The sequence below is a fragment of the Bipolaris zeicola genome (assembly GCF_000523435.1).
Source record: "Bipolaris zeicola 26-R-13 unplaced genomic scaffold scaffold_0, whole genome shotgun sequence".
NCBI classification, from domain to species: domain Eukaryota; kingdom Fungi; phylum Ascomycota; class Dothideomycetes; order Pleosporales; family Pleosporaceae; genus Bipolaris; species Bipolaris zeicola.
Window position 1 is genome coordinate 68149 of NW_006912049.1, and position 27705 is coordinate 95853.

General features: G+C 51.5%; 10 protein-coding genes across 10 annotated transcripts; 4 read left to right on the forward strand and 6 right to left on the reverse strand.

The window, feature by feature from the left end:
* Window positions 1-3818: 3818 nt before the first annotated feature.
* On the reverse strand, window positions 3819-5601 carry COCCADRAFT_80788 (uncharacterized protein; the record flags this gene model as incomplete). The annotated part of the gene is made up of 4 exons (XM_007708195.1): window positions 3819-4005; window positions 4070-4788; window positions 4840-5430; window positions 5479-5601. 4 exons carry the CDS (start codon window positions 5599-5601, stop codon window positions 3819-3821), a joined length of 1620 nt encoding a protein of 539 aa, XP_007706385.1.
* A 522-nt stretch (window positions 5602-6123) lies between these two features.
* On the reverse strand, window positions 6124-6735 carry COCCADRAFT_80926 (uncharacterized protein; the record flags this gene model as incomplete). Its single annotated transcript, XM_007708196.1, has 1 exon — window positions 6124-6735. The coding sequence occupies one exon, from the start codon at window positions 6733-6735 to the stop codon at window positions 6124-6126; it is 612 nt and encodes a 203-aa protein (XP_007706386.1).
* A 1105-nt stretch (window positions 6736-7840) lies between these two features.
* Window positions 7841-9649, reverse strand: COCCADRAFT_21354 (uncharacterized protein; the record flags this gene model as incomplete). Its single annotated transcript, XM_007708111.1, has 2 exons — window positions 7841-8707; window positions 8786-9649. The coding sequence occupies 2 exons, from the start codon at window positions 9647-9649 to the stop codon at window positions 7841-7843; spliced, it is 1731 nt and encodes a 576-aa protein (XP_007706301.1).
* A 374-nt stretch (window positions 9650-10023) lies between these two features.
* COCCADRAFT_31643 (uncharacterized protein) lies at window positions 10024-11208 on the forward strand (the record flags this gene model as incomplete). Its single annotated transcript, XM_007708141.1, has 1 exon — window positions 10024-11208. The coding sequence occupies one exon, from the start codon at window positions 10024-10026 to the stop codon at window positions 11206-11208; it is 1185 nt and encodes a 394-aa protein (XP_007706331.1).
* A 175-nt stretch (window positions 11209-11383) lies between these two features.
* COCCADRAFT_25 (uncharacterized protein) lies at window positions 11384-14043 on the reverse strand (the record flags this gene model as incomplete). Its single annotated transcript, XM_007708074.1, has 2 exons — window positions 11384-13971; window positions 14031-14043. The coding sequence occupies 2 exons, from the start codon at window positions 14041-14043 to the stop codon at window positions 11384-11386; spliced, it is 2601 nt and encodes an 866-aa protein (XP_007706264.1).
* Window positions 14044-14805: 762 nt separating this feature from the next.
* On the forward strand, window positions 14806-17553 carry COCCADRAFT_31645 (uncharacterized protein; the record flags this gene model as incomplete). Its single annotated transcript, XM_007708142.1, has 2 exons — window positions 14806-15005; window positions 15081-17553. The coding sequence occupies 2 exons, from the start codon at window positions 14806-14808 to the stop codon at window positions 17551-17553; spliced, it is 2673 nt and encodes an 890-aa protein (XP_007706332.1).
* A 512-nt stretch (window positions 17554-18065) lies between these two features.
* On the reverse strand, window positions 18066-19885 carry COCCADRAFT_31646 (uncharacterized protein; the record flags this gene model as incomplete). Its single annotated transcript, XM_007708143.1, has 4 exons — window positions 18066-19262; window positions 19318-19562; window positions 19622-19702; window positions 19777-19885. The coding sequence occupies 4 exons, from the start codon at window positions 19883-19885 to the stop codon at window positions 18066-18068; spliced, it is 1632 nt and encodes a 543-aa protein (XP_007706333.1).
* Window positions 19886-21174: 1289 nt separating this feature from the next.
* Window positions 21175-22172, forward strand: COCCADRAFT_21359 (uncharacterized protein; the record flags this gene model as incomplete). Its single annotated transcript, XM_007708112.1, has 2 exons — window positions 21175-21480; window positions 21534-22172. 2 exons carry the CDS (start codon window positions 21175-21177, stop codon window positions 22170-22172), a joined length of 945 nt encoding a protein of 314 aa, XP_007706302.1.
* A 464-nt stretch (window positions 22173-22636) lies between these two features.
* COCCADRAFT_80610 (uncharacterized protein) lies at window positions 22637-25843 on the forward strand (the record flags this gene model as incomplete). Its single annotated transcript, XM_007708197.1, has 4 exons — window positions 22637-22723; window positions 22802-25281; window positions 25329-25450; window positions 25506-25843. The coding sequence occupies 4 exons, from the start codon at window positions 22637-22639 to the stop codon at window positions 25841-25843; spliced, it is 3027 nt and encodes a 1008-aa protein (XP_007706387.1).
* A 131-nt stretch (window positions 25844-25974) lies between these two features.
* Window positions 25975-26718, reverse strand: COCCADRAFT_80644 (uncharacterized protein; the record flags this gene model as incomplete). Its single annotated transcript, XM_007708198.1, has 1 exon — window positions 25975-26718. One exon carries the CDS (start codon window positions 26716-26718, stop codon window positions 25975-25977), a length of 744 nt encoding a protein of 247 aa, XP_007706388.1.
* Window positions 26719-27705: the final 987 nt, after the last annotated feature.

The window sequence follows — 27705 nt, forward strand, 5'->3', positions numbered from 1 at the left end:
TGAATCGCAGCTCGATTTGAGTGATAAAAACAGCGATTCAGCCGTCAACTGCAAAAGAGAAGAAAAAAATTCCATTACAACCTTGTCTCTTACAAGATGCATAGTGCTCGAACACTTGCCTTCACTTTTTACTCTACAAATATAGTTCTCTCGGCTCATCACTATTGGTCCATTTTTCTACCATTTTTTCCACGTCTTTCAAGCATTGGCGTCCCCAATTACATCCCCTTTGCCCAATGACATCCTCTATCCAAACTGTTAGCTCAGACGGGAGACATCGATCAATTTGTGCGATTGCGATCGTCAATTGGCATTCACTGGGTGCAGGAGTGAAGGTCTGGGCGCCACGCAGCCTCAGGATCTGATACACTGCACGACGTCACACCCAGCATAGTTCACATTCGCCAAGTTTGGAGTTTGAAAGGCCAGGTTCTTGCTTCCGCCCACCACACTATTCTTAACCCTACCGGAAAGCTAATTCAGACTTCATGCGTCTGTGTTGAATGGGACCCAGTCATCTACAATGACAAGTCTACTATATGGATTGGAGAGCAAAGTAAAGTATAACATGTTACAGAAACGTATTTTACATCGATACCGACCAAGAGGAAAGGTCTACTGTGTAAACCTTGTTTTCAGCATCATACCTTGACAAATCCATATTGGCACATTGGCCAGCGGTCTAGGCAAACTTGTTGACGCGGCCTTGGGCAAACATGCTCTTCACCACGTCTCGGGATGTGCACGAAACATATGGAAACACATCACTGCGCGAGTAATGTGCATTTGCTTTCAGATACGTGGCTACTGACGTCAAGTGTCTGGTGTCGACCTTGCGCCTACTCTGGAGTTGTCTCCGTGCGACGCCCGCCGCCCTGGTTCCCTGTAGCGCAACACTTCTCAAACCCGTTCCTAGCTCACGTCTACTGTATCAAATGCACGTGTTACATTAGTAGCCATGCGCACAAGTCATTGGTACGCGGGTACATATTCGCTGTGGAGCTTTACCCTATCAACAATTTCCTGAACGACGTCATTACCAAGCACGGACCTGGCCATCATCCGTCGGTGGGTCGGTGGAAAGAACATCCAACACACCATTGAATTACAATCACACCAGAAAGAGGCACAGCTCCTAAAAACACCAAACTCATCGAGTGCCATGTTTGGTCGGAGACGGGGCTAGACTGCTCAGGAAAGTGTTGCATTACAACTTCCCCTCCCTTCCCCCGCTGCGCATCACCCTTCGGTACCAAGAAATTGGAATACCTTACACAGTGTATCCCAGTCTCCTATCGACTGGCTCTTGCATGAGCACGCCCAGAATACCCATACGTACACCTTCCATGTCGCCAAATACTACCAAGAAAAACTTCATCACCTACCTTGCTGTTTTCGGAAACCCCTTGGTCAGGCCATCACATGTCCAAGCACATCGCTCACATGTGCACACAATCACCGAATCGCGTGCCTGAATATCGTATTGATACTCGGAATCTCCACTTGCAGGTTAATAATACTACCGAGCGGAAGCCAGACAGCGGCACCTAGCCTTGGGCTTTTCGAACTTTCTCAGCCCAGTTGCGGCAGATTCTTTTTTTTTTGGATTTACGATGTAACGCCAACTCGTGTTAATGGGTCCCTTAGGCTCCGTCGCTAGCCAAGAGCAACGTAGAAGAAAAGCAAAGCCACACGACTAACGAACGGCAACAGGGTGGGCAACTCGGTACGCATCATTCAGGCTGTGTCCTGCCGACTCAGTACCGAGCCTGTTGAACGTCTTTTTTTGATTGCGGGAGAACACTTGACAAGTCTTGAGCTCTTGGTGGTCATTTCCATTCAACCCAATGTTTGAACCACGACAACCACGATGGCCTGATCTCAGCAGTAGCGCACTTAAATGGATACTCATCCCGACCCAATTGTATCCAACCCTTCTACACTACCAAGGCCACCAAGATTGCTATCTTCCGATCCCGATCATCACTTAATTTTCATATGCCCCTCGGCCTTATACACTCGGATCATGCCGAGAGCGCCAGGGTGAAACTGAACCACCAAACTGCTGCACAAACAAGGCCAGTAGAAAAGAAAGCAAAGCAAAGAGAGAGAAAAAACCTGGATAAGTTCGATCCCCACACCCGTAGCGCAAGGTCTTCAAAACCAGAAAAAACCAAAAATGGTTCGCCAGCCGCATCAAGAACGCAAATGAAAGAAGGAAAAAATACACTAAACAAGCCAAACCTCCCTAGTCCCACCAACGCTGCAAATCCCTTTTTCCAAGCGCCGCACATCAGCTCGAAAACCAACACCACGCCGCGAAAACCTGCTTTTGTTTCAACTTTAAAAAAAACATATCATGCCTTGCTTGAGCATATACAAGAGCCCATGGCGTAAACGAAACCATCGCTGATGTAGAGTAAGTACCTAATAGCACGTATCTGTCGATCTCCCGAAATCTATCGGGTTCGCGGCCATGTTTGGACTTGTGAGATCCAATCTTAGGCTCTTTTCGGTTACCGGCACACACACACACACACACACGGATACGGCACTTATCCGCCATTCCGGGATGGGCGCAGTTTAGATACATGTATCCTGTTATTGGCGGGTGGCTGGTGAAGGGAGTGACATTCTTCTTGTTTGTAGGTGATGACGTCGACGATCGTGAGGTGTTTTGGGGGGAAAGGTTTTTTCTTAGCGATGATACGAGAGCGAGGGAAGATGGGGGTTGTGGGGGGTGTGTGTGGTGTATGAGTCGTGAAGAGAGCGCCTGGTACCTGTTTTTGTTCCCACATGAACTTGTGGGGGAGGTGCGATGGTAAAAAGGTAAGTGGCACGAAATGATGCAAGGGGGGGTAGGGTTACCAGTTTCCTTGTCCTAGTTTTCGCGAGGAACAACCCCCCCCCCCCTTGCTCATTGCTACTGTTTCCTCCATGAGTTGTTTATTTTTCTTTGTTTCAGATACGAGCTGTGTGCATTGGACTGGTTCCATGTAAACCAGCCAAGAAAGAAAACATTGTCGATCCAATTTATATCTCCCCATCACACAATCTTTCAAGCAAGACTAAATCGCGCCAAATACCCATGCTTACTTTACCATCAGAAAGGAAAAGAAAGAGAATCACGACGGCAAATCCCCCCCCCTCCTCCTCTTAGACCCGTGACACTCAACAATCACAGCTAGATACTGCTCTTACCTACCTAAGCTGTTATCTCACATACACACTCATTGCTTCTCTTACTTTTTTCACCAAAACTGTAAACTAAAATCATCCACCATCAATATAGACATGGATATTGTCACCCTCCGCTACATCAAAACCCATTAAACCCACGTAACGAACTCGTTTCCTTTACCCTATATCTATATCCAAACCCCCCTTCTGCTCCATGTGAGGATACGAAAGATGAGATGATATTTGGGTATAAAGTCACGTAATCCCTAGGAGAAGCAAGTCAGGTATAATTTTTTTTTGTTTGGGGAAAATGTAGGATACAAGTGTTTCGAATATTTGTTTGAAGAAGTACGGGGAGGAGGGGGGGGGGAAGGAAGAGAAAAACGTACATTTTGGAAAAAAAATATATACTACACAAATCACCAACGTATATCAGTGTTTTGCAAAAGTAACTAAGGGGAAGGTCTTTCATATATTATCAGGGTCATGCTTCTCTAGATATCACTTCTATCTCCATCTCCCCATTGTTACAAACATTGCAATCGTATGCAACCCTCGCTATGCAATATATCCATTTTCCTATCACAAAAGCGAAAAAAAGGTCACCTCTCAATCCCACTTCCACACACCACACCCTCTTAAAACTTCTTCTTCGGCCTCATATCCACCAACTCCAACGGCGCATCCATCAATTCCACCACATGCCCCGGTTTAAGCGCTTCGGTGTAAATATTATCCACGTCGTGAGGATGAAAGATGCCTGGGCGGGTACAACTGAGTATTGCTTGTTTACCTGGGGGGTCAGTGAGACGGAAGCAGCCCCAGCTATTCTTTCATTAGCATATTGAACGGAAGAAAGGACCTAAGAGGAAGAAAGAGAAAAACGAACCTAGGTTGTTTAGTGGGAGCGCAGACAATGGCTATGCTTTCGGGCATCATGACTTGGTATCCGACGTGCGTGTGTAAATCGCGACTGCTCATGAAACATGTTTGGGTTGGGTGTGTGTGTATCCAACCTAGGACCATTAATTCTTCTTTATCGCAGTAGTCAAAGAGTTCCTCTTCATTCAAAGTCTCGCACGTGTCGCTGGTACTTGTTTGTTCGGGGATTATTAAGCGCGTGATGAAGAGGGCGTTGGATTTTAATATTCCGCAAAGCATACCGCATGTTTCGAGGTTGAGACGAGTGTTGGATGATGCGAGGGAAAGAAACTGGTTGCGGAGTTGAGACGGCAGAAAGACGGGACGAAGCGGATCTCCGTTTTCAAGATAGGCAGAGGGCTTGAAGGTGAACTCGTCCAATTCTCCAGAAGGAGTGAGTGGACGCTGGTCGAGTACTTTGCCTGGCAATGGTAGTGCGCTTTCCGAGATCTTGCCTGGTACAGGTGGAGGGCGTGGACGTTCTGATCGCGAATCGTATGGAGAGGCCGCAGGCTTGGGAGGCAGTGGTGGAGGCACCATGGGGAGACCTGAAGACCTGTATATTTGTTCCTTTGGGGGTCTCGTTGGTGGAACACCACTCGATTGGGAGTCGTTCCATGTCTCTTGTGCTGTTTTGTGAGGAACAGTTGGGTAATGGTATGTAGATGTTGACTGAGATGCTGGATGCTGTGCTTGTCAGTATATGGAGGCACTAGGCATTGTCGGGTTCCAACTCACGGACGAGTACGATGCTCTCTGGCCATTTTGCTGCAACCTAGCAACCTCTTGTATCTGGCTAGAAATATCATCTCTGTCGCTGCCGTGCTGCGTCCACTCATTTTGCCAACTATCCAAGGTACCACCAGAACGCCGTGCCGGGTCGTCTGCTTCCAAAACATTATGCTGTCCCACACTTATCCTGTTCGTAGCTCTCCTCCTTACTTCTCGCTGTGCCAGTCTCGCAGCCAGCAAATGATTATCTTGAGCGCGCGCGTCAATAGTCCGTCTCGAGTCATACGACCTTCTCCTGGACCCGTCGAGTTCTTGAGAAGCAGAACTAGCAGTCTTGCCTTCCAACGACTTGAGCATCTCTTGCTGCCTCTTGCGCCTTGCCTCGTAATCCTCATGTCTCTTCTTTATCCGGGGCGCAATTTCCTCGAGCTTCTTCAGGTCCCGGCTGACGGCGGCTGTGGCAGCATTCAGCGCCTTGCGATTCTCGGGCTTGTTGCGGTCGGGGTGGCCCTGTAGTTTCTGAAGGATAAGGTCGGCGTGGCGGTATAGCAGGAGGTATGTCTGCGCATCGTTGCCTTCTGCTTCGTAGACTTGTGCCTGGGAAACTGTGAGCATGCGCACCTTGCATGGAGTCTAGCGACGCACCTCTTTCTGCATGGTATTGGCAGTGCGCAGCCAGTTTGCCAGGGGAATGTGCGCATCGTAGGTGTAGTTTCCAGCCTGCTCGGCCACTTCTGCGACGCTCACGGGCGTGTTGATGGCAGCCATTGCGGGGGGTTGCTCGTGTGCGACGGCGGGGGTTTATGCAAAGTATAGTCGCGGATGTCAGGGTCAAGGCAGCAGCTTAGACATGGGATAGCAGGGCCGCTATAGGTGCGGGTCGGGACCAAGGCGTCGTCGTCGTCAGCGACATGTGGAAATGGAGATATGGGCGAGTTGGGCATTCGGGCATTGTGATGGGTGAGGGTGGAAGCTTTGGCGGGGCATGACGGGCAAGCAGGCGGGCAAGCAGGCAAGCAAGCACAGCCCAGTCAGTCATTGCAACTCCAGGCCCGATGCATGGCCGGCTGGGTGAGGTGAGATCAGCAGAGATCACTCTCTGCTCCTGGATTGGAAAAGAGACAAATGTACAACGCCTTGACGTGCAGGGCACAGGGGAAAGGGGTGGCAGCAGCAGCGCGTGTTCACGTGTCGCGACATCGGGGTACAGATGCACAGTCTAATCGCGTCTAGCATCCAAAAAAGCATACAGAACCATGGCGAGCAGCGGCCAGCAAAATACAAACGTCTTCATCTATCCTCGGAATCCTCCGACAGCTTGTCCCACTCGCTATCCGTAGACAAATCGCCTGTAGACTCAGCCATACCCTTTCTTCTCTTGGTTGTCTCGTTGGCAGGGACCGCGAGCCCTGTAGTCGCGCCTGTAGTAGTGCTCGCACCGGCCGTCACAGGAGGAGGTGGTGGGCTGCTCACAGCACTGCCTTGTGGTCTGTCAACCAAGACAGTGCTCTGTGCCTCAGCACGCGGTTGCTTGGGCTTGGGCTGCGGCACCTGTCTCTGCTCAACCTCGGTCTCAACTTCAGTATCGTCTCCCGAGTCCATGGCTTCACCATCACCATCATCACCCTTCTCCTTTGCGCCTCTTCTAGCTTCACGAATCCGCTTCGCCTCCTCCTCTTTCTCCTGCGCAGCCCTGATTTCTGCCGCAAACCAGTTGATTGACCACCAGAGACCTCCACAGAGGAGAGACAAGATGATGAAGTGTATGCTGTAGGTCGCGAGGAGCATGGCAAAGAGGAGAAGTTGGAGTGCGGCGAAGGAGGCGTTTGTTGCGACAAGGAGCGTAGGAGTCGGCCCTGGCGTGAAGATGGACTCCCACAACTGCTCGAAAAAGGATGCCATGATTTGTGTGTGCGTGGGTGAATGTGTGAGAGGAAGGATGAATGTGAGTGGGTGGTGGTAACGTCTGTGGTCGAGAGGACTGATAGCAGCGTGCTTGTCGTGTGTAGGTATTTGGCCGAGAGGGTTACTGTACTATGCTCGTATTGTCCTACCCCGCGATATGGCTGCCTAGCAGATTGAAGTGAACACTTGTAATGTTTGCGATGGGATGCGATGGAGTAGGCAGGCAGACAGAAATGTGCTGTGCGATTGCGACTGGGCTGTTGACCAGCGCCAGAAGGGACTGACCGAGGGGCCTGTTGGAGACTGAAAGACGCTCGCTTGCTGTCGCGGGGCTGGCATCGGCAGAGGCGTCTATGGGCCCGACGCTCATCTCCTGCCTGATCACGCGTCTTCATTCCTTAGATTGCACCCGTCAATAAGGATTCAGGGCCCTCCGTACCAGCCCTGCTCGTGACCAGACTTCTTACACGGCCCGTCCACCTGACCCTCGCTGATTTATGCCTCCATGCCATAGCACGCTTCGACACCGCCGGCTGCCGTATGGAGAGTGAGTACACACAAGTAACGCGCCATTGTGCATCGGGACCAATGCTTCAGAGCACAAAGGAGGCATCATCGGCCGTGTGCATGTTGAAAAGAACAAAGCCAAACGTGACCTGACCATCACTGGTAAGCTAGTGCAAGGACGGTCTGATGTGCACATCATGTACAAGGTGTGCTTACTCTATACCCTGGCATAATGAACCCCATCTCAGAGTACTCAATTGCATACTGCTTCACCATCGTCGAGGCTTACATAACAAACAGCCTGCGAAACCATAGTTCCACCACCATGCATTCCGCTCAAGCCCTGTATCAAAGACAAAGCTAGCACCTCGGCCCCGCCTCTTGCACTGTCCGAACTGACCCCTCGGCACCAGGGACGTTGTAGCCTGCCTCTACGTCACCGAAACGGACCGACGGTTCCAAAGACAAAAAACGGACATGCCTCCGTCATGGATATCCATGGACAAAACACCATTGCTGTGTGTCGAGGACATGTATTCCTAGCGCCGGATGTGACTTTGCCGCGGACCAAAAAAGAAGAGGGTACTAGTACTATTCATCCCCTCCCCCTCCCCGGATCCACCTCGACAGCACCGTAATGCTTCAAGAACCGTCCCCGGATAACCAGCCCCTCCATCTCCGCTACAGCAATCGGCCATAACACCCTCCCAGCACCATCCTCCCACCCAATCGGTCGTGTCCCATCAAATGCATCTTCGTACTCTGGTGCCGCGCTCATGTACCCCGGGTCAACCGTGTTCATGGCCACTCTCCTCGTCCGCCATGCAGGCTCCGCCTCGGTCTCCGTCAGCATGTTTAACGCCGCCTTGGACATGTTGGTATGCACATGCTTGCCCCGTTTCGCCGTCGACGTAAGAACGTCTTCAAAGATGCCTTCACGCGAGGAGACGTTGATGAAGTAGCCTTGGGGTTTGGAAGCCTTTCCTGATGCCGCCTCCGGTAACAGCTCAATAATCCCCATCAGTGGAAGGAGCTCCCGGCAGAGGATAAAAGGAACAAACGTATTGACGGAAAGCGCGGAACCAACATCTTCGTAAGGAATCTCGGACATGCCTTGTACCCACGACGACTTGGTATACGGCTCGATTTCTGACGTGGTATCTTTTGACGCATCGACTTCTTTTAGAGTCCACATAGCATCGGTATTGCTTTCTGGGCCATCCATCCGTGTCGAATGCGCTTTCCCGTTCTCCAATGCCAACGGCAGTGCTCCACCTCTCACTCTCGCCGTGTAGTTCTCCCCAAGCAACAAACCCGCATGCGTCCCACGTTTCTTCAAGTCTTGCTCGCGCCCCATGGCACGCTCTTCTTTCGTAAGACTATCCGTAAGAGTCTGAGCCGCATTATTGATTAACGCATACAACCTGGGTTCTCCCCCATCTGCCCACTGCTTTAAACACTCCTGCAAAGATGAACATCACACGTCAGTTTATGCCTCGAATTGACGTTCTTGTGTAGAAAGCTAAAAAGAAGAACTTACCTTGACCTCACGCACCAACTCAAACGCATCTCTAGCGCTCCGAAAATCTGCACCTACCACCCTGAGTCTGTCTATCCACTGGCCAGAATCCGCCTCGTTTGTATATCGCGATATAGCATCTCGCGGATACCGACTCGTAGCTATGACTCGGCCTCCGCAACGCAGCAATCGCAACGCAGTGTGGTATCCTAGATTAACCCGTGCTCCAGTGACCAAGGCGGTGAAATCAGGCGTCAAGGTCATTTTTGGTGGCATGGAGATTTGAGATGATGCGTGGTTGAAGGCGCCGCAGGGCATGCACATTGATGAGTGAGAAGGAAACGGACGTTTGATTTCGAGCCGGCAGATGTAGCAGAGTCGCTTGCGGGGTACGGGTGGTGGCTCTGGGATGCTTGGAGTAGGAGTCTCATGGTGGGTAGCAACTTGCTCCTGTAGCCATGTTGTAATGGATTCGGTAGTGGTGTCTCGTCCAATGATCTTCCTGTCCTGTAAATGTACGAGAACCTTTAATGCCGTTGAAAACTCTTCTGGGAGAATCTCTCTTCCAACTTCTTCCATCTCTTCAACAGCTACATTGTGTGCCGCATTGGTTCCATCGTTCTTCAGATACTGCCGAATTTTGCCAAGGCAATTCTCATAAATCAGTCGTCTGAGCTCGTGGTTCACACCGAGTATCGGTGTTAGACGTGCAGCAACCGCTCTTCCGAGGTCTGTATCGTAGCCGGGTAGATACCATGCCACCCAACTACAAGCCTTCTGTGCATCGATCAGTTTCTCATCAGCGCGAAGCCGCTCGCATATTTCCTCAGCGGACTTCGTAGCCGCAAAGTGTGGCGCGTGTAACGGAGACAGCTCTATCGTCATGTTTGTAGACCTCTACCCACCAAACAACTCACGTAGATCCCGGGGGTATCGCTCAATTCAAATAAAGCCTCCAGGCAACAATGCAAGTTAGGCTTCAATGCGCTGTCCTTTTCAACGCCATTTTTTTAACCCACTTGAGCCCTTTTTGCCTACTAGTAAACAGCGCCCTTTTTGTGAATGACTCAAAACCCTCGTGTATCGTAAACCCCACCTACTTTACTACGTACAAAAACCGCACCCAAGGAGCTGGAATAATGTTTTACGACCCAAAGTCCACATAAACGAAACAAAACAACAAAGTCAGATCCTATATATATATAACTTCAAATTATCCATAAAAAAAAACATCACCCTCCGGGGGTGAACAAAAAAAGATGATAGCAACCACAAAATACCAGCGCATATCAAAAAACCTCGAATCCCTCCCCTGCGAACTCCACGAAGACATCCTAATACACCTCCAATTCCACCAACTCATCCGCCTCTCCTCGTGCGCAGGCCCCCGCCTAACCTGGTCCCTCCAGCACAGCCTTTCCCCCTGGAATCACCACTTCACCTCCCCAGCCTCCGTAACCTCGCTGCAAGAACTCCTCGCCATAACCGACACAGTTGCAAAACACGGCTTCCCGCCCTCGCGCAAATGTATCGACGCTACTCGAATCTACGAAGAGCGAAACCTACGCTTCCTCGCGTACAAAGCTTCGGAGTGGAGTTCCAAATACAGTCTCGTTCAAGTGCGGAATCTGCAGACGAGCGAAGCGCTGGTCAAGCACTGGCTTAGCCAGCTATCTCGCATGGTGACGTGCGTACTCAGCCCGATTGTTCCAGATGATGCTTCGTTCCCGCAACTCCCTGCTTCGTTCCCGACACCCGCGTCGCTTGCCGAGTTTCTGGCATCGTACCAGCGTGCCCGTGAGGCCAACGCTGAAGTGCTGGCGGAGCAATTGGAGCAGCTGGCCTTGCTGTACGAAGCACATCCTACGTGCTTTAAGATGCCGTTTGACCCGCGGTCGAGCGCGCCCAGCACGCTAAATACGGCACATATCCCCAGTACGATGCGGTCGCAGGCGAGGCGGATTGTGAATGTAGCGAGAGCGGGAAAGTGGCGGCGGCACAGGGGTTTTTTGCATCGCTTTGTGTGGCCTGGGCTTGTGCCGTATGAGTGCTGTGTGCGGTTGTTTAATGGGGTTGTGCTGCGGATGGGGTTGCTGGATGGGAAAAAGGTGGAGGTGGAGGGGGAGTTGATGGAGGAGTGTAAAAGGGTTATTGAGGGTAGACCTGTATGGGCTCGTGGTGTGAGAAAGGGTAAAGAGGTAGAGGGGGATGCGATTGAAGAGTCATCAATTATGATGGGACGACAGAATCTAGGCGCTGATGCTACGCCGATTCGCATTCAGGTTTGTTTCGAAGATGCGAAGGAGGATGTTGGCAAGGTGCTGGTTGTGCCTCGTGCAGAGGTGGAGTTGCAGTGGCTGGAAAGGTTTGCGCAAGTGACGGCATCTTTGGAGCAGGCGTATCATGGCTTGGCAAAGGATAGCCTGGTGCCTGTTCCAGCGTGAAAGGACTGGTGCTGGTTTAGTATCGTTTCCATTTCTATGTTCTTTCACTGTTGCAGTATATCCAGAGCTACACTCGGGTATTGATGCGACCAACCATTGTATTCAGACTCAAGAGGGCTGATCTACGGGTTATCACGACAATAACAACCAAAATATCCGTCTGTGGATTCGTACTCTACCGCCCCCCTGCAGATGGAGTTTGCGACTTCAACTGTTTTTGAATGTACATCTTGACATGCTCCTGCGTCGGCCACCCGCCCCATTCTTCCACACCCTCAATCTGCTTTCTGATAAGCAAAGCAATGTCTTCGGGTGCATAAGATGCATGCTGAGATCCCATGTCTGGCCCTCCACCGCTAACAGCCAATCTCAACGCCACCAGCATTCTGAACAAAGTGTTCATGCCACCGCGCTGTGCTTGCGCACGTACACTGACTTCAGAATGGTAATTGGTCAGCCAGGTCGTAAACGAGTAGAGCCCTTTGTAGTCGCCCAGAGCGCCTAAGGCTCGCACATACAGGTGGAGCTCTGTAGGCCCAGGAACATGTGGTGAAACAACACCGTTCACAGGCTGTTCTGGATAAGAATGCATATTGACATTGGCCCCAACTAAGCTGTTGAATAAATCTCTGAGACGGGCCGAGCCTGTCGACAACAAGCGCGCGTCTTTGATAGAGGCAATGCTCTGATCCACGCTCTGTGCGGCATACGTAGTCGCCATGCATGCACAGCCAAAGATGTCATCATCAACATCAAGATCGATTTGTTCAATGTGCCCAAGCAAATCACAGACGACCCTATAGCGTTCGACTTGGACGACCTGTGGAAGTTTTCTTTGATGTAGCAGCTTGTTGATAAAGATTGCCCAGGCAGGCCGATGTTTCGGCCGATAGCGTATAAGAAGGCTATGCGCATACTCCAAGAGATAATTCCTGTTGGTCCGAATCTGCTGCGCATGTTCGTGAGGATCCAGTACGGTGGGTTCCTGTGGAGGCGGTCGCTCGAAACGCCCAAAACGACACAAGAACCGGATGATAGCTGTGAAGAGGTATCCATCAACTGAATGGACCGAGGCGTCGTCGTCATTCATACCATACAGTATGCGGCCTATACCACCATTGAAATCCTGTCTACTCATATGTAGTAAATTCAGACATGTGTGGAAGTCCGGACATGTTTCCAGGAGAAAGGCAAGTAATCGATGCGAAGGCTTGATATTGGTGGTACGCATTCGTTCAAGTAGCTCTTTGTACTCAGGAACAGGCTCACTAAGATAAACATAGTGCAATGAAGATGAGGGATCTGGCAGGACCTCTTTCATGTCTCCAGGTAGCAGATGATTACTATCCTCTTCAGGAGCTTGATCTGCATCAGTCGAAAGCGGTGTGGCAGGTATTCTCCTTACAGTAGAGTAATGCAGTTTTTCGAACATGGCAAGGTACACCTCGGAATGAGCACCTTCATCCGAAAGCTCGTGGGACAAGAAGCACGCCCAGGCCTCTCTTCGCGTGCGTGTGGTCCGTATACGCGCAGCCCAGAGCAGCGGGCGTATATGGCGGTTGTCGTTGAATCTCGAAGAAACATGTGGTAGTGTAGTTCGAGTTTGTATTGTTGGGCTGTTGTCTGTATCCCAACCAGCATAGATCTGCACCATATCCTCAAACATGCGATTGGTGTATCCAGCTTCGTACATGCGATGTAAGAGCTGAGAGGCCCGCGAAGCACCAAAATTGTAGCCTTTTTCTTCGTCCATTGCTGTACGGTTCTCCTTCCACGGCGGCCAAGATGGGCCTTTGAGCTCTGCCCAATCTCGTTCCTGAATGGTCTTGGCATGAGCCAACTGATTACGAGCTACTGCCCGGAAACCGGGGCGTGACACTACCATAGATGGTGATGTACTAGCCATGTACTTGAGTATCTGAAACTGAGCCTTTTCCTGGTAAGTCGCACAGACTAAGGGCCGGACGCTTGTAGGCAGACATAGCAACACAAGGTAGGAATTGAAGAAGCGAGTCATATCAGACAGCATTCGGAGCGACCTATTGTGTAGGCGACTGGACTGAGCAATCAGGAAAGACGTGACCCATGTCACAGACTCAGGCCAGACTTCGCGCACATGGCGGAGTAGGCGGACTGCAATAATCTTGAGCTGGGACCATTCAACAGTGTCTAACTGGACAATCCGGTCCAGGTGCCTCATAATGATACCTAAACTGTGCACTCTGATATGCTTGCGGCGCAGAAATAGCAACAGCAGGAAGAGAGGGGGTACCTCAGACTGTTGTTCGAAGACTGCAGCCGCCACATTGCATTTGGGCTCTACAAGACATGCTGCCCACTGCTCCACGCTTTCGGGTATGTAACCTTTGGATCGCAGCAAGTGCAACTCTGAAGCAGTAAAGCGAAAATCAGAATCTGTGGGAGGTGAGGAGGTGCGATATTCGAGATAGCGCGCAAGTACAGAATAGAGCGAAACAGGCTCAGGATGCTGCACGGATATGCCAGCTGTCGCAAGGGTTTGCGAATCTTGTTCCTGGGTCATAGAGTCTTGTGCAGTGTATGACGAAGCGCTCTGGCTGGAGTTATTATCCCTGTAGAGGTCTTTGGCTGGGCCATTGATGGATGCCAGAACAATGGCAGGTCTGCTCTTGCGTAGCACCTTTCGGGCATTGCGCGACAACTGGGCACGAAACGGGGTGTCATTGTTGAAATCTTCAACGGCGTCTAGTGGTGATTGAAAGTCGTCTGGCTCGACATGTGGGGCTAAGTTGCTCGTGGATGCATGGCGCCTTGATAGTGTCTGAAGCGCCTCGAGGCGACACAGAGGCGGGCCATTGCGGGGAGGTAAAGACGGGCAGCGGGTTGGCGAGGGGAGGGAGCGTTGGCATGCTAGCAGCGAAGAGTGACGTCTCACGTGACAGCGATCGCGGCTAGAAAAGGAAGGGTCGTGTGTGGATGCAGTGAAGAAAGGAAGCTTAAGCAGCAGGTCAGCAGCAATCCAAGTCGGCGTTGTTGGTGAGAAAGGCCTACCAGGCCGATAGCCAGGCGCGTCACACAACGGCCAGGACGATGCGGGCTACGTGGAGCTGCCAGGGAGAGGATGAAGGGCATTCATCTGACGGAAGCGACCAGGGCGAGGGCGCGTAGACGTCAATTGCAGCAAAAGGACGGGGTGGATGGCAGGCAGTGGATAGCAGGCGGAGGGCAGCAGCAAAATCATAGATGTGGCGCAGGCGGGCGAGTGTGGCGCAAATGCTTGGCACTGCGCCTCGCGCTGCCATGGTTGACTGGCTGATGGCAAGCAATTCATTCATCGCCGTGGTACGCATCTGGACCACGGGCAACCTAGAGCCAATTCTCCAACACCATTCATCGCCAGATCCCGGTCACTTGCGCGTCACAGAGCCCCATCTCGTGCCTGTCTGCGCCAAAGTCCGAGTTTTTATTTTCTTGCACCTGTTGTTTGCATCGCGCCCTGCACCGTCGCGGCGAGGGAATGCTGCTGAAGACAAGCGACTAACGACTCCTCCGGCCGCCCTGAGCGCGTTCCATCCCACGCCATCACGAGCGCATCCCCAGCACCACGCACCACTCACCATGGCCGCCGCCAACGGCACCCTCACCCCGCCGACCCTTCCGCCTGCGCCCACGTCGCCCTCGGCTGCAAAGCGCAAACTCGCCAGCCCCCGTCCCAAGCCTTCCAATGTCGCTCCCGCGCCTGTTCAAGCAGACAGCCCAGCAGACGGCACGCGTTCTCTGCAGGCGGCATTGCACGACATACTCGAGGTCCTCAAGAGGTACGCCTGCTGCAAACCTGTTTCCTGCCCAACTGGCAATGTCGCCTTTCTGTCCATATGCTGACTTCCCAGTAGCTACGACACACAGCCCTCGATTCTGTCGCATCCCATAACCTCGTCGATAGCCCGCTCTGCCTCTGGAGAAGCTGATTCCAAGCGCACCAAACTGACTCCCCCGACTGGCCCGGCAACAATCACCACCCTTATCCAAGACGGTTCCTACGATTCTCTGCACGCTCTTGAAAGAGATGTTGAGAACGCGACCACGGACATTCTGGCCTCCACTGGCGCAAGCGACGCCTCGGCCACTACAACGTCTCCCCAGGACACTGCACTCCAAGCCAAGGTCCTCGCTTTCCAGACAATTCTCAAGAACCTAGTGGGCAGAGAAGAAGCACGCAAAGAACACCACCAGGCAAAAGCATCCAATCAAGAGGCAGCTCCGCACGCGTCAAAAGAAGAAGGCACTCCGGTGGCTATCAAGGAAGAAGAGCATGAGGCAGAGGGTCCCCAGAGTCGGACAGTCCTCACACTATACGGAAGCGCGCCACCTAAGCAGCTGTTCTCGAGCCTGCAGCAGCCTCAAAAAATATCCCCCACAACCCCTATATCCACCCTCGATACCGCCGTCAAAGTGATATTGCCTCTGCGCGAGGCAAATCTCCCGAACCTCATTAGCACTACGGAAGTGTATCCTCTTTCTGATCCAGATAGCAAGAAGCAACCCGCGACAATCGGAAATGTCTTTCGGGCACCTCCTCACCTGACACAGATTAGTCCACCCAAGTCTGCCAGGCCAACAACAAGCAAAGGCAACAACACCATTACCTTTGCGCATCAGGAAGCCCCCAAGCCCCGGCGCAAGGGCTCCCAGTCTTATGCCCATCAAAGCTTGTCGTCTGGTTTCTGGCTAGGTTATGGCGGCGTGGACATGCCCAAAGACCAAATTTCGCCAACTGCAAAGCAAAAGAGCAGGCAGCGTGCCCTGAGTATGGGGGAGGCCCAACAGCCACCGTCTGAGGCCATTCTCGTTGCGGTCCAGCAAGCAAAGGAGGATGCTCTGTTTCGCAGTGCATACTCTAGCTTTGCACCAACCCGAGACGACACGTCTGCCATCATTCCCGGGGAGACAAAGAATATGGTGTGGTGGCATAAGGTAGGCGAGAAGCGCTTCAATGAAATGTTCCCAATCGACCCGGCGCTGCTCGATCCTGAAGAAGCAGAGGCGGCACTTGCCAGTGGAACCGCTGACGAAGACGAATTGTTCAAAGAAGCTGTTGAAAACTTTACGCCTATTGATGGAGATGTTTTGCCTGGCACAGAAGAGAAGAGCGAAGAAGAAAAAGACACGGAACAAATTCTCAAAGATATCTCAGAGCTCCTCGAAACATTGGCTTCCTACCAAAGGATAAGAAACCTCTCACTTACGACCAACCCACGCACACCTGTTGTTCAGAACGCCTCTCTGGCAAACCTGGCTGGCAGTCCATCAACACCATCGTCTGAAGAGTTTGATGTCTATCAGATTCTCAAGTCCCAGCTGACTCTACTGATTTCACAACTTCCGCCCTACGCCGTTGCCAAACTGAATGGGGACCAAATGGACGAACTGAACATCAGTCGAACAATTCTCTTCGACACGAAAGAGTACAAGGGAGTCTTGGAGGATGATCAGCTTTTGAAACTTTCAAAGACACCTGGAATGACTGCTTCCACGCCCGCGACACTGGCGCGCACGGGTTCTGGCGCGGGTGCACATTATCCCGCAGCTGGGCACCAGTACGGCCGTCCTACACCGTCCGTACAGCAACCAGGCGGTCGCCCCATGTACTCACAACAACCCCCTATGCACCGGTCCTCCTCGATACATCTGCAACGCTCACCCTCGGGCGTACAGCAGCCTTTCCAGCCAGGCGGTGCTTCTTATGCCCCTTCTTCCCGGCCAGCATACGCAGCAACGCCTTCTTATGGTCAGCAGACGACGCGAACAAGCTATGGAACCACGCCTTCTGGACAGTATTTCCCGCAACGCTCGGCGCAGCCCAGTGGATATGGCGGTGCTGCCGGCTCGCAATACTACAATTCGACGCCTCAACCACAGGGCCAAAATCGGTATGCAGCACAACAAAACCAGGCCAACTTCTATCCACGTCCACAGAATGGTGCGCCTCTTTACAACGGCGGTCCAGCACCACAACAACGCACTGCATCGCCAATCAAGGGTGCGCCTACACCTACGCCATCTAACTATGGCGCACGTCCTGGGTACAGCACACCAGTATCCGGAGGTCAGATGCGCAGCACATATTACGGACCCTCCCAGTACGGCACTTCACAGTTGCCTGCTGCCACGACTCCGTTCAATGGTATGCCAAACAACCCGCAGCAAATCATGTTAGAGCGCCAACAAGTGCAAGCGGCCGCTCAGTCGCAGGCCCGGCTCGCAGCCCAAAACAGCTTTAATAATAGCAGGCAAGGCTCCGGAACACCCCAGCCTCCTAACGGCTCAGTGTATGGTGCTCCTAACGGTGCTTCCATGCCTACTTAGGCGTTGCTGCGGGAAGGCAAAAATGATCGAGTTACAAGGTGTGTCTGTGTTTTATTTTGGATACCATAGATGATTCAAAGCGGCGTTTTTCATAGGGGTATTCTGTCTCTGGACAAATGAAGTGATTATCACGGTATTCAATTGCTTCTTCCTAGCACCCTACATGTGTGGTTTTTTGTTAACAAGCGTTTGCGCGTCCGATTGGGGGTTGCTATTTTTTAAACTCTTTCTTTCCGGGGCCACGTATCTTTTCTTTCTAATTAGTACCTCGTAGATGTCTGGGATGCAGGGATTGAGATAGCGAATATGTAAAAACGTGGTCCATTGGTTACTTGTGCTGGATTTGGGTGCTGAGTATTGACTATGTGATGTGGGCGCGACAAAGGACGAGAGGGATTTCCTTAGATCGTAGCATGTATTTTAGCGGATATGATAGCTCACATTATGTTCACAGAACCACTGCCTAATTATATGTTCACACTTGTTCTCATTATCTCAGCACCGTACTCTCATCACTTCCTCTCCACATGCTGTTCAATCCGCACTTCTCCATTCTTCTCCTCATCCAGCACCTCCCCTAGTTTCCCCTCACTCCGTGCGCCTCCATCCGCTAAATCATCTCCAGTGGGATACGCAACTCTCCGAACCGTATACCACGGCCGTTGAAACAGCTTATCCAGACTCTCCAGCGAGCGCCCGGCCGTCTCCGGCAGCGCAAAGTAAACGTATGCCAACGACATGCAGCAGATACTTGCGAAGAAGGCGAACGCACCATAGCGATCTGTAGCAGCGAGCAGACTCGGCATAGCGCGCGAGCAACCAAAGTAGAACGCCCAGTGAAACGCCATGAGGATAGAAACGTTGAGCGAGCGGATACGAACAGGAAAGACTTCCGCAGAAACAAGGTATGGAATAGAGAACCAACCAATCGACCACGCCACAGCATGGATAAAGATAGCCACGATACTGGCTTTACTCGCGGCCGTAGCGCTCGCACTCGCCTCGATTTCCGCAGCCGACATTCCATTCGTGACACCGAGGTACGCACCCACAAACGTGAGAGTCAAGATTTGTAGCGTAATACCGAGCATAAGCGATCGTCTGCGCCCGATGAAATCGATTACAAAAATCGAAAACACGAGTACAGACACAAACTTCACGATGCCGTACAGCCCCGTAGCCAGGAAGCGTGCTTCCTCGCCCTGGATACCCAAGTACCCAAAGATTGAGGGTGAATACTGCGTTATAGCGTTTGCGCCGGACCACTGACCGAACATGTGGCACATGAACATGAGGACGAAGCGGCGGCGGTACTCGGTTACTGAAAAGGTTTCTTTGAACAAGTCCCAGACTGTGGCGCCGCTTACGGCTTCGATTTCGAGGTTGAGTTGGTGCTCGATGCCGGCGAATTCAGCGACGATGTAGGGGTGGTCGGCAGGGAGGTTGCGGAAGCGACAAAGGACTTGGAGGGCTTCTGTGCGCCTGGATTTGGAGAGGAGGAAGCGGGGGGACTCGGGGGTGAAGAGGATTCCGATGCCCCAGATTACGGCGGGGACGAGCTGCAGACCCGTGGGGAGTTGCCATTGGAGGTGCGTGCCGGCGTGGTACTTTGTGATGCCGTAGTTGAAGAAGAAGCCGAAGACGACGCCGAGTTGTTGGCAGCAGGCGTATTGGAGGGTGAGTAAGCCACGGATGCTTCGGGGGGCAATCTGAAAGTCTAGAATTAGTATTTTGCGGTTGCAACTGTACATACTTGTTACTCACCTCAGTAAGGTAGATTGAAGGCAAAACGGTCGTGGTACCAATTCCAATACCAGTAACAAAACGGGTAGCGTACAGGGCCGACAAGCTACCATTTGAGAAGGTCTGGCCTAGAATCCCAGCAATGTAAATGACCGTAAAGACCAACATGGTCCACTTTCGTCCCCATAGCTGCACGAGATTGATGCAAGCTAGACAGCCAAAGACGGCACCCGCTGTAGCGATGGAGACGATCCATCCCTTGGTGTCTGGCAGCACAAAATTTAGTCTGGATGATACAAAAGTGATTTCAACAAATGCTTCTTACTGGCATATTCAGCGTCAGTTTCATGAATGACTCCAAACTCGGTCTTGAACTTTTTTTGCACAACAATCGATGCTATATTGCCTGAATCAAAGGTTAGCATCCCATCTACAGGGAGATAAGCGTGAGAATACCTTCATCAAACCCCTTTGCCACACCTGAAAAACTCCACACGGCTGTGCAAAAGAAAAGCCAGACATTGAATATCTCTCGCGGACACGCCTTGATGGCCTTGACTGTATCTTTAAGAAGACTCGACTTGGTCATAGTATCGACGATAAAGCCCAGCAGCGTTGGTCAACATGAAAGAGAGCGCAAGACGCATAGTTTAAACCTCGACTGTTTAAGTATTCCTTGCGAGGGCACAACTGCCCTTCTTCTCGCCGAAATCATCTATGAATCGCTAGCCAGCAAGCCTCGACACGAAGACGTTTGCATGCTGGGTAGGTTTGTGCGGAGACCCCGCATTCGGCACGGGTCCCGATGCTGGGTCTTTCACCCACCGAAGCGCCCGAAGCAAGTCGCCTCATGGCTTCACTGCATTCGGACACGAAACTTACTGACTCGCAGGGTGGCCCGAATGTCCGAGACAGGGACTTGGGTGCTGTGATAAGATCGCCGGGTGTCGAAATATCCAAACAGGTTCACAAAGCGGGGGCTCGCACGGTACATTATCGAATATTCTGATCAAGTGGAGGCGGTCCTGTGCTGGTCCTCAGGCTTCGGGATGTTATAATGTGGCTGTAAGAACATCCTCACAATCGATAAATACGTAATCGACATGAAGACGCGTGAAATGGATGCCCAAGTATCGTTCAGCATCATGCGATGGTGGCTGGGAATCTGGATCCGGATGTTTTCTGTACAATTCACCCCAATCGGCTAGCTGTTCTCTGATGAAAGCACGGTGCTACTGCCATCTTTTGACAGACAAGATGTTTGAGAGATCCCCTAGATCGCTTCCTCCCCCAACGTCATGCCCTTTCCTCGGAGCAACATTAGATGTTAAAGTAAGCACCAAATGGGCTTTAGAGGCGTCGCTATCAATCCGTGTCCATTTATTGTCTTTTTCAAGCTGGCTTCCCTTTATTCCGACCGCGCGATGAAGCTCCAGAAAGACTGTGCTCCGTTCCCGGAATCGACCAAGGCACAAAGAACAAATCCCTTAGTGAAGTTGGTGAAGTCAGCGTGACTCGACGTAACTCGGCATCGGATCTTGTACAGTTTTACTTAGTGACATATCGACAGCTGAAGCGCAGTCAAATAAATCGGAGATTGTGAGTTCAGTCAATGCGGAGAAAAGTGTGGGGAATCTGGGGGGTACGTAACACGATGGGCGGCAGGCACGCTCGGCCCCACTCCGATGGCTTTTCCTGATGGGACTGGTATCTTCATCAGACCTCAGCGGCTGCGCCGTTATTGGATCGGCTGACACCCGAAAGAACATACAACTTGCACGTCGCAATTGGTAAGCTTTATGGCGCATGCTACGTTCCAACGAGAGAATAGATATCGTGGGACATCTCATGAATCTTCATAAGACATAATCAGACAACATGAACTTCTATCCGCCGCCACCCACAATAACCGCATCCCTATACTTTCGTATCCCGGATGAAATCAGATGCAAGGACCGCGATTCGGAATGGCGAGGCGGTTTCAGTCGGGCCTTTCAGAACATCTTTCTTGAAGGTCCGGTTTACACCTCTTCAGGCCACCTTTATGTCGTGGACATCCCGTACGGACGGATACTCAGTATCTCGCCTACAAAAGAAGTGACGGTCGCGGCCGAGTGGGACGGTGAGCCAAATGGCCTGGCCGTAGGCCCTGAAGGCAAAATCGCGATTGCAGACTACAAACAGGTATCTTGCAGGAGCATGTAGCAAAGCCAGACATCGGCTGAACCTGGCTATAGGGCATCTTGACGTTTGATCCATCGACAGGCAAAATCTCGCCACGGCTCTCGCGTCGGAACCTAGAGCGCTTTAAAGGTCCTAATGATCTGGTATTCAGTTCCAAGGGCGAGCTGTACTTCACGGATCAGGGCCAGACCGGACTGTCAGACCCCACTGGTAAAGTGTATCGCCTATCTCCCAATGGTAAACTCGACACACTCGTTGAAAATGGTGTCAGCCCCAATGGTCTCGTGCTGTCGCCTGACGAAAAATTCCTCTTCGTCGCCATGACACGTGCAAATGCGGTTTGGCGGCTCCCACTTCATGCAGATGGAACAACGAGCAAAGTAGGCCTTTTCTTCCAGAGTTTCGGCACTGTAGGACCGGATGGGTTGGTGATGGATGAGGAAGGGAGCTTGTTTGTGTGCCATCCAAGTTTGGGGTCTATTTTCGTTGTCAATGCGGATGGAACACCAAAGGCAAGGATCGTGTCGGGTACGAAGGGTATAAATCTGACAAATTGCTGTTTTGGTGGCAAAGACGGCAAGACGCTGTTTATCACAGATAGCTTAGAGGGAAACGTGCAATGCGTAGAGTGGCATTGCAAAGGCGCTACACCAGTACCTACTATAGCATCAAAGGGTGGCAGTGATGCATAGTGCTATGAGAATCAAGCAGTTAAAAAGAGAAATTGTAAAACAGTGTCTGCCCAAGTGGATTAGTCGGATGGCGTCGGAATGTCAGTCTGTGAGTATCACAGAAGGGTTCATCGTAACGGTATCAAGTACAGACGGTACTACAATATCCATCAAATTTGTTTACGTGTGTACGAAAATATTGGTCGATATTCTCATGCTACGTACTGAGTCAATGGTAAGATGTTGTCGGTGAGGTGTGTGGGAATGACTGGAAATGCATGACCAGGTGTGGCTGGGCAGTGTGGCTTGGCGTCAGCGCTGTGTGCTCTCTGTGTGGCTGGTGGACCCTGCATGGCCGCTTAATGTTGCCGGATGACGTCGCGCAACGCGTTCTTGCCGGCGAAACAGTGCATGGCAGGCCAGGTGCAGCCCGACACTGTCCACCGCAGCCTCCCAGCACAGCGCCATGAGACATACACGCCACCATGGCCCATCTCTTGCGCGGAAAGCAAGCTGGAATCAGCAACGATCTCTCTCAGGGCCTCAGCCCTGATCTTTTTGTGCTTGACCATGTATGCCTGCGCTGCCGCAGCCCCCCGCCTCTGCCACAGGCCCCTCCTCCAACGCGTGCAAGCTAACCACATGTGAAGATCCGCAACTATGGCACAAACTCCAAAATCACCCAGCTCGCATACGACCCTGTCCAGTCTCTCATCGCCGTCGGAACAAGCGAGAGCAAATATGGCCCCGGTCAAATCTATGTATTCGGCCAGAAGCGAGTCGAGGTTGTGCTGTCGCTTCCTAACCGTAGCGCATCCGTCAAGATCCTCCAGTTCTGTGCCGAGAAGCTGTTGTGCGTAGACTCGAAAAACGACCTCTCCGTCTTCTCGCTCGACACCAAGAAATTGCTAAATGCACACTCGCCCCCTGCGAAAATCACAGCGCTCCACAGTGATCCTGCCATCGACTATGCCCTGTTGGGCACGCAGCATGGTGAGGTGTTCGCATATGATCTCGACAGAGAGACGCTCACACCCTTCAAAATACCCAATTTGTGGCGCGAAAAGTTTCCAAGATCTCGACTAACGTCCGTCATCACGCTATCGCTACACCCTCGAGACATTGGCTCTCTACTGATTGGATACAACTCCGGCGCAGTCATCTACTCGTTCAAGCAAAACAAGGCCACTCACTTTTTCAACTACCGTCTTCCAAAAGGAGCGCCAGGTGGAGACTCAGATCCAGGTTCCATCTTCAAGGAACGCGAGCCACCACTGACGCAAGCCGTCTGGCATCCAACGGGAACCTTTGTTCTGACTGGACATGAAGATAGCAGTATCGTCATTTGGGATGCCAAGGATGGCCGCATTATACAGGCAAGGACGCTCACAGATACAAACGTGGACAAACCAGGCCCAGGGAGTTTCAGTCCGGGTGCAGTGGAGGGGTCTTTCGCGCTCAAGTCGCCAATTTTCAAGATCGCATGGTGTGCGAATCAGGACCCCGATGACACTGCCATCCTTGTAGCAGGCGGACAGCCGTCGAATATTTCGGCAAAGAGTCTGACTCTATTCGAGTTGGGTCGAACGCCCGTATATGCTACTGCATCGTGGCAGATCCTGTCGGCTCACTTTGAGAATCCCAAGAGGCAAAGGATATTACCATGCCCGCCTGGCACCGAAGTTATCGACCTTTTCCTCATCCCGAGATCTTCGCCACATTTCGCTGGCTGCCATGACCCTATTGCAATAATTGCTTTGCTTGCTTCAGGCGAGTTAATCACTTTGTCTTTTCCAAGTGGTATGCCAATTACGCCTACCAACCAACTACACCTCTCCATGACGCTTGTCCACCCATATATCAATTACATCAACCTCGCACCAGTAGAGCGAACTCGATGGCTCGGAATGACTGAAAAGCGACAAAAAGGCCCTCCATTCTTAACCGGTGGCGCTGAAGCAGTACATCCACTGAAGAGATTTGAGAACCGAAATATTGTCCAGACAGCTCATGCAGATGGCACGGTACGACTGTGGGATGCAGGGCATGCTGATGAGATTGAGAACAGTGATTTACTTCAAGTTGACGTTGCTAGAGCGGTTGGCCGGCCAGAGGATATCCACATCACAAAAACTTCATTCGCAGGTGCTGCTTCTGAACTTTCGGTCGGGCTGAAGAGCGGGGAAGTGGTAGTGTTCAGATGGAACATGAACAAGCATGCAGGTCAGGAGTACCCACCAGGAGAAAACAAGCCTCAGGCGCTCACAGACATTACTGAAAGAAGTGAGGGAGCTGTCAAGGAGGGTTTACTACCTCTCACACTGCTCGATGGAGGCAATGGGCCGGTCACTGCTTTGAAGCACTCTGATGTAGGCTTTGTTGCTGCCGGTTTTGAAGGTGGAAGCTTTACAATTATTGATCTCCGAGGGCCAGCAATCATCTTCCAAGCATCTGTTCAAGAGTTCATCAAGTCAGACAAGCGCTCTAGTTTCCGGCGCAGCTCGGCCCAGGCAGCGCCGAAAGCAGAGTGGCCCACTTGTATCGAATTCAGCGTTATGACACTCGAGGACGAAGACTACTCGAGTATCTTGGTGCATGTTGGAACCAACCTTGGCCACCTCGCAACCTTCAAGATACTGCCAGAAGCAAATGGTCGATACTCGGCGAAATTCGCAGGCGCGTGCTCGCTAGACGACAAAGTTTTGAGTATCTGCCCCATACATGCCGACACAGGCCGCCCAGCGTATGCCTCACAGTCTACTGTAGGTGGTCTGAGGACTGGGCTGAAGGTCAACGGCGTGCTTTTGGCTGTCACATCCTCTGAGACGAGACTGTTCCGTCCAGCTACCAGCAAGGGCGCACACAAAACTTTTGATCAGTTTCTGTGCGATGCCGCGATGGTGGTAAGGTACGAGGAAAATGGGTATGCGCTGCTTGGTCTCTATGGTGATGGCTGTGCAAGAGCCTACTCGATACCAGCCCTGAAGGAAATTGCATCCGTCAATGTCAGTGAATTCCTGGATGTTCGACGGTTTTCAGAGGCGATCATCACAGCCACGGGAGATATTCTTGGATGGAAAGGTCCAGCAGAGTTGGGTCTGATTAACATATTCGGAGCAGGGTTCCGATAGTAAGTGATGGTATCCATAGTTGATTGTTGGTACTAACAGCTTCAAGTGATCGAGCAAAGGATGTCTTGCTCAATCCAGATCTAGTCATTCCGCCACGACCGACGATCAGCAACATACAATGGATATCCGGTACCCAATATGTAACGCCAGCTGATATGGACCTGCTCAGTAAGATCTACTCTATGATTATCCTTGATTACTTTTCTGCTAACATCTCCCGCAGTCGGCGGCCCAGACCGTCCACTCTCAAACCGTCAGCTCGCCCAACAACGTACAGAAGCCGAGCAGGAACGTCGCCGTGATAACGCCTCATCTTCCATATCGCCTGCTGCGCAATACCAATCCTATCCTGGACAGGCCGATCCTCAAGCTGAAGAAGGCTGGGGCGCATGGGCATCGCGACAGCTCAACGAGCGGACTGAGAAGCTGAATATCGTCGGCGATAGCATGGATAATCTGTCACAGAATAGTGCGGGCTGGGCTAATGACGTGAATAAGTTTGTCGGAAAACAGAAGAGGGGTTTTGTTATGGGGGCTATGAAGAGTAAGTTTGGGTTATAGGTTATTTTTCTTGTCGTGCTTTTGGTACGTAGGGAACTTGACATGCACCATGAAAAAATGGTTTCTCTTCACAAGCACAAGGACAATTGACTCATGAAATATATGCATTCCCATGCCGTTCCCCCATCCCATTACCCACCTGTCCCCACACTCTGCTTCTGCTTCTTCGTCCCCTGCTGCTGCTCATCCTCCTCCATCCACTCCCTCAACCTCCTCACCGTTACCCCAAACTCCCCAAACTCACCCAACACCATATTCTTCGTGCACCACATTATCTGTCTCGCTATACCCTTGAGACTATCCTGCTTCCTTTTCAACTGCGCATACACTTTACGCACATTATCTAGCTTTATATCTTCTTCTGCAAAGACGATGCTGGATGGCGCGGGGGAGGCAGGTAGGAGCGTAGATGTGGATGTAGACTGCAGTGTCGGTGGCGGAGCTGCGGTACTTGCAGAGGAGGAGGATTCTTTGAGGCGCCGGTTTTCGTCGCGAAGGAGGATGTTTTCTGTGCCAAGTTGAAGTTTGGCTGATACTACGTCTTCTTTCTGCGTAGCCAGCTGCTTGAGTTGGGTGGTTAGATTTGCGTTCTGCGTCTTTAGGTTTAGTCTTTCTTCTTCTGTGGCGAGCATTTCGTTGATATAGTCTTGTTTGTCGGCTTTGAGGGCGGTTATTAGGCAGGTTAGTTCATCCTTTTCGGTCTGGAGGGTTTTTGTCTTTTCTTGCTCGGCGAGGAGCTCGCGTTGCGCTTTTTCGGCTTGCTCTTTGAGTTGCCGGATTCTCGCTTTTGCGGCGTCGAATGCGCGAAGTGAATGGGTGGATTTTGCTTCGTTGGTTTCTTTATCGGTCTCAATGTTGTCGTCGGACAATATCATGATGGTGTCTTCATCCTCTTGTACAACCGCTTTGCTTGCAGTTTTCGATGTACCGTTTCTGCTGCGTTCGCTGGGCTTCTGCTTGCTACTGGCTTTTGTTGCCACAGTCTTTGTTGTCGCCCTTTTAACCACGGCTACGCCTACAGATTTAACTGGTTTCTTAGACACTGTCGTCCTCCCTATAGTCTTATCTAGAGTCACCTTTGCCACTGGTTTCTTCTTCTCGCTTACGGCAGCTTTTTTAGGTGGCATGGCTCTGCTTTGAGATATGTATGCTGACGTGTTGTTGCAAGGAAGTACTTTTTCGTCTCCCGAAGACGTATACATAAGTTGGGGCGCCGAGGGCGTATCTGCGTTAGACTCCAAAAATCTTCGCTCGGTCGAAGTGAGTTCCCTTGCCCAAGACGGTGAGAGTGGTGTCGTCTTGTATGCGCATTGCCGATCGAATAGAAGGATAGTGAAAAGATCAGAATCATCTGGTTGCTGGGTACGAGGTGGTGCTGTGGGTAGTAGTGAGTTTAGATCACGATGGTCATTGCTTGAAGATGATTTAGTATCCGGCTCGCCACTAGGTACTAACTAAGCTTACTCTGTCGAATGCTGGTGGGCAACCTGGTAATTGCAATTGGGACTGCGATGCGATTCCATTGCTTCACTCAGGTCAAGTGCAACTACCTGTTGCACGTATTTTCACAACAGCAAATGTGCTCAAGGGAGTAATATCGCTGTGGGAGTAGTACTTGTCCTAGGAGAGGGCCAATGTCATTCACTGCGAACCACATGTGGACTCGATAGGCGGTGAGTTCGTCGCTCTACTTTTCACGCGTGACCAACCAAATGGACATAATATCACCATGTTGCTTTCATACGGCCAGAAGCCGCTATTCAAAAGCGGGTCTCGCAGACAAAGCAGAGTGCAGCAAGAGTAAGTGCCTAGGTACTAACAAAATGTAGCTGTCACATTTTGCAAGCGAAGAATAGAAGCAC